This window comes from Rhincodon typus, chromosome 21 (assembly GCF_021869965.1).
Source record: "Rhincodon typus isolate 14 chromosome 21, sRhiTyp1.1, whole genome shotgun sequence".
NCBI classification, from domain to species: Eukaryota; Metazoa; Chordata; class Chondrichthyes; order Orectolobiformes; family Rhincodontidae; genus Rhincodon; species Rhincodon typus.
Window position 1 is genome coordinate 29857439 of NC_063352.1, and position 6000 is coordinate 29863438.

The 6000-nt window shown below is 41.7% G+C and overlaps 1 protein-coding gene across 1 annotated transcript in view; it reads left to right on the plus strand.

The window, feature by feature from the left end:
- myo15aa (myosin XVAa) overlaps nucleotides 1-6000 on the plus strand; it is a 174653-nt gene that overhangs the window by 95377 nt on the left and 73276 nt on the right. The window contains exons 21-22 of the mRNA XM_048609721.1: nucleotides 794-918; nucleotides 2692-2809. Coding sequence (XP_048465678.1) covers nucleotides 794-918; nucleotides 2692-2809 — 243 coding nt within the window. The remainder of the gene's footprint in view (nucleotides 1-793; nucleotides 919-2691; nucleotides 2810-6000) is intronic.

Consider the following 6000-nt stretch of genomic DNA (forward strand, 5'->3'; position numbering starts at 1 on the left):
GGGACAACATGCAGTTAAATTTCAGGCAAAGTGGATATCTGTTTCAGGGGTCAGTCAATTGAGTGGATTAACACTTTGCCCAGTCAAATAGATTGCACTCTTTGTTCTCCCTTACTTTTCATTTTGTCTAAGATGAGTTCAACCAGGAAATGACAACTCATTGAGACAAAGCTGGACTTGAATGTCTACAGCTTGAAAGAAAGGGAAACCAGAGGGAGATAAGAAATTGCACAGTGTGATTTATTGGGAAAGATGTGCATAAGAAGAAACTGTCATCACTCTAATTTCAACACAGTGAAGATGCAATGAAATGGCAGATCATTTGGAATGGAGTACTTGTAGACTAGGAGAAAGAGAGGGATAAGCAGAGGTGCATTGATCATCGTGGTTTGGTTAGGACAGATAGAGATGAGAGTGTCTCAGCTAGTGAAGATAGTGAGTGAATGAGTGATATGGAAAATTCAGAGTTTGACTCTGTCGGTTTTAGCATCCTTGGATTTGAAAACTGCCCGTGACATTCACTGAAAGTTGGATACATATGGATTTTAGTGAGGATGGCATAGGGGTTTGCTTCCTTAGACTGTCAAATAGCATGTTGACACTCACACGTGAAGAATAGCTCTGGAGCAAGATACCAGAATATGTTCTGGAACCGTTTGCCAGCAAGGAGTTAATTCATGCCAGAGAGGAGGGAAGGGCAGAAAATGAGATGAGAACTTACTACAGAGGTTAGAGGAAATAGAAGGACAATCTATCAGATGACAAACTGAGGTGAACTTCTCCCTTTCTATAGGAGTCCGAACTTTTTGAGGTCGATGTTGTCAGCTTGCAGCTACGCTATTCCGGAGTTCTAGAAACTATCCGTATCCGGAAGGAGGGATATCCTGTCCGTATTACATTTGATAATTTCATCAAGAGGTCAGTATGAGATCTGTCTATGCTGGGATGTCGTGTCATGCAAAATGCACTAATCTTTAAATCACAATTTCTACTAGACTTTCATTATCGGATGGGCAAATCTTCAAAGGATTTGGCAGCACCATAGCTTAACTGTGTTCCACACTTTGGGCCTTGAATTTGATTCCAGTCCAGATAATGGTGTCAAAAACTGTTTATCCTGTTCACTTCAAGAAGCAGACAAGGTCAATCAAGAAATGGTGACTAGATGCTGATCAATTTGGATTGTGAGGTCTGTAGACTTTAGAATGCAGTGCAAATTTAACAATGTAAGGTGAGGAGTTCCACTGCCTTGAGATGATGGAAAATAACGAGTTAAATAAAAACAAATTTGCATTTATGCACTATCTTGAATGACCTCAGAACATTGCAATCACTGAAGTGCAACTATTGCTCTGATTCAACGCAATGAACCTTCAGAGAAAGGCTTAGGCCCATTAGACCCCAAATGAAAATGATCTATAACTGAATGGACTATCTCAGTTCAGGCTCTGATAACACAAAGATTTAATGTTGGTGCTGCAGGAGATGAGCTTGTGATTTGAAGTTAAATTGAGGTGAAACTGACTCTACAGATCACTTCATGCAGAGGCAACTTATAAATGCCAGTCTGTGTCCTGCCCACCATGTCTGTCTTAAATTTCAATAGTGGCTGTACCTGATTTTCCATACATTTCAATTAAAGGCAGAAGATTTTGGGTAGTACCCAGCTGAACTTTTAATATGTGATCACTGAACTTTACAACTCTCTTTTCTTTCATTTGACATCAGGATGTGAATGATGCTGTCATGTGCAGCATTTATTGTTCACCTCCAGCTACCCTGAGAACGGAATGGTGAGTCAATTGTATCTCAACTGATAGCAGAACCACTTCAAGAGGCATTAAGGTTGAACCACACAGTCAGAAATCACGTGACACCAGGTTATAGTCCGACACATTTATTTGAAAACACAAGCTTTCAGAGTCTTACTCCTTCTTCAGGTGTTAGGTGTGACCAACATCTGAAGAAAGACTAAGACTCCGAAAGCTTGTGTTTTCAAATAAACCTGTTGGACTATAACCTGGTGTCATGTGATTTCTGACCTTGTCCACCCCAGTCCAACACCGGCACCTCCACATCAGAACGACGCAGCATAAGACTGGATGTGGAGGTCTGATCGACTGGAACGTAGGGTTGCCTTCCTTTAAAGATATTGGAGAGACACTAAGGTGTTTACAGCTTCTGAGACTAAAACCAATTTGACTTCAACCCTTAGCCTACGCTACAACATCCAGTCACATCTGTGGCATGAGCGTTAGAATTTGAATGGTTGACCTAAAGAGAAGAATGTTCAGCTCGGATCATCATTGCAGTCACCAAAATGCAAAATGAAAAGTTTCCAGATGTAGATGTTGGCTTCTCCTTCTTCCACGTTGGTCTTCTCCCAAAACCTCTCCTTTGCAGCCTTGGTCCTGATTCAGCCATAATTTGATTTCCTTCTTCAACTGTCCCTTAATATTCCCCAACTAAATAGGCCCCTCGTCGAGTTCTGGATCTCCAGTTCAAAAAAGAATATGCAACAGACAGCAGATAAATGAACTGAGAAATCTTCGAATTTTTCAAAAAGGAAGGTGTGAGGACGCCCAACTAAAGGAATGGCCAAAGGACGTGCAATTTTACATTTTACAGCCTTCATAGTTTGAAAATGTATCGTTAGCCAAACAAGATTAGTAATGCAAACTTTTCTTGCAGGTACAAAATCTTATTGGGATTGACACATCAGATAAAGGCAGACGGCGAGAACTGTATAACCATCTTGAAACAGATTGTATCTGTCAGCAAAGGAATGTACAGCATCGGGCTCACCAAGGTCTGATCAGAAATTTATCCATATGACAATCTCAAATCCACTTTGACATTATCATCTGATACTGTCCCTTGTATTATAATTGCTTAAACCAGATTGGATACAACAGAGATTTTTTCCCAATGGCATCCATTACTTTTGCTCCCTGTCCTCCTATTTCTGTCCTCTCTTCAAGTCATTAATTATTGTTAGGTACAATTCCACAGACACTAACTCTTGCTGGGGTATATTTCTACAGAAACTGAATCTCACTGGAGTGCAGTCCACAGGCACTGATTTTCAGTGCATAGAAATATAGAAGCTGTTAGTAGTACAGTGGTTCAGTGGTTAGCACTGCTACCTCACAGCACCAGAGACCGGGGTTTGATTCCAGCCTCAGGCAAATGTTTGTGTGAAGTTTGCACATTCTCCCCATGTCTGCGTGTGTTTCCTTCGGCTACTCCAGTTTCCTCCCACGATGCAAAGATGTGCAGATTAGGTGGATTAGCCATGCTAAATTGCCCCATACTGTCCAGGGATGTGTAGGCTAGGTGGATTAGCCATGGGAAATTCAGGGTTACAGGGATGGGGTGGGCCTGGATGGGATGCTTTTCGGAGGATCAGTGTGGACTTTATGGGCCGAATGGCCTGATTCTACTCTTTATGGGATTATATGATGATAATCTATGAAAGCTGCCATTCCAGGAATCAGTCTGGTGAATTTTCGCTGCTCTCCTTTTATGGCAAGTATATCTTTTCTTTGGAAAGGAGACGAAAACTATGCACAATACTCCAGGTGTGGTTTAACCAAGGTCCTGTACAGCTGCAATAAGACTTTCTTTTCCTCTGCTCAAACCATCTTGCAATTAAGGCCAATATACCTTTGGCCTTCATAATTGTTTACTGCATCTCCATGCTTGTTTTCAAGGCCGGTATGCAAGGACACCCAGGTCCTTTTGTACATTAACATTTCACAATCTATCAGCATTTAAATACTTTTGTTTTTGTGTTGTGGCTTTCCTACCCAAGTGGACAGTTTCACACTTATCCACACTTATCCATACTGCCCTGTCGTTGCATGCATTTGCCCACACAATCAACTTGTCAAAACCACGTTGAAGTGTCTTCATATCCTCCTCACCACTCATAATCCCACCTAGTTTTTTGCTGTCAGCAAACTTGGAAATATTATATTTGATTCCATCATTCGAATTGTTGATATAAATATTGTGAATAGCTGCGGACCAAGCACTGATCCCTGCAATACTTTCTACTCCATAAATGCCTGATTTGTTCCTGACTGCTGACGAATTCTCAGTCCTTGCTGATATACTACCACAAATCACATGTACCACAGACACTGACTATTGTTTGTGTACCGTTCACAGGCACTGGCTGTCACTAGGTAAAGTTACACCCTCTCATTGGGTATCATTCCGAGACAGCAACCATCTTTGGGTGCAGTTCCACATGCAGTGATTTTTAATGAGGTTCAGTCACAGGCACTGACTATCACTGGAGTATAGATCAGGGTCAAAGGTTATAGTCCAACAAGTTATATTTGAAAATACAAGCTTTCTGAGCTCTGGCTCCTTCCTCAGGCACAGTGTGAGAGAGAGGGTATAAGACACAGAATTTATAATCAGTAAGGTTACCTGGTGTTGTGTGATTTTTGACCTTGTCCACCCCAGTCTAACACTGGCATCTCTACATCATGGGGTAAAGATCCAAAGGTGCTGACTTTTGCAGGGGTACAGACCCACAAGCACTGCTTCTCATTGAAGTGCAGTTCCACGGATCCCTATCCTTGATGGCATACAAAGCAATGGTCTCTTTGCTAAGTTGTAGTTTCATTGAATCTGATTCTTCCTGGAGTATAATTGCCTACTAACTTGGTTTTCAAAGAATATTGTTCTATGGATGCTAAACCTTGCTAGGGTACATTCTACATGCAGTGAGTCTTTGCTAATATAAAATTGTGTGGAGATAATTATTTCTGCGAAATTTTGAGGGAAGTTTGGCCTTGTTGCTGAATGGTTCCAAAGGTGCTGGGGCTCCTGATTTGGAGAAAGTAGAAAGAGGTTGGTATTTGCTAATGAGAAGGGGTCACCTTCTAGAACTTTGCCTGATTGACTGTTCTCTTTTAGAATCGTATAATGGTTACAGCACAGAAAGTGGACATTCAGTTCATTCCGTCTGTGCTGATTCTCTGCAAGAGTATTTCACCTAGTCCTACTCCCACGCCTATTTTCTATGACCCCAGAATTCTTTTCTCTTCAGCCAAGTACCCAAATCTCTTTTGGAAGACTTGACTGAATCTACCTCCATCACACTGTCAGGCAATGCATTTCACTCACTGCGTAAAACTGATATATTTAACTCTAGACAAATTTTATTAAATACTGAATACTAGACACTAACATTTGTACTGGCTAGTGTGCTAATATTCAACAGAACCCCAAGTTCAACAATATTTGGAAATTTTTTTTATCCATTCATGGGATGTGCGAATCACTAGCTAGAACAGCATTTATTGCCAATCCCTAATTACCCTTGAGAAGTTGCCTCCTTCAAATGTTGCAGTCCTGAGGGTGTAGGGACATTCATAGTGCTATTAGAATGGTAGTTCCAGGATTTTGACCCAGTGACAGTGAAGGAGCAGTGATACAGTTCTAAGCCAGAATAGTGTATGTCTTGGAGGGGAACTTGCAGATGGTGATTTACTCCTGCATGTGCTGTCCTAGTTCTTCTAGGTGGTAGAGGTCATGGGTTTGGAAGGTACAGTCTAAAGAAGCCTTGGTGAGTTACTGCAGTGCATCTTGTAGATGGAACACACCACAGTCGATGTGCATTGGTAGAGCAAGGAGTGAATGTTGAAGGTGGTGGATGGGGCGCCAATCAAGGGAACTGCTTTGTTCTGGATGGTGTCAAGCTTCTTGAATGTAGTTCGGGCTGCTCTCATCCAGGCAAATGTGGAGTATCACCTCACACTCCTGACCTGGGCCTTGTAGATGGTGGACAGTTATTGGAGAGTCAGGAGTTGAGTTGCTCACTGCAGAATTCCCAGCCTTTGACCTGCTCTTGTAGCCAAATTGTTTATGTGACTAAAAACCAAAAGAACTGCGGATGCTGTAAATCAGGAACAAAAACAAAGTTTCTGGAAAAGCTAAGCAGGTCTGGCAGCATCTGTGAAGGAGAAAACAGAGTTAACGTTT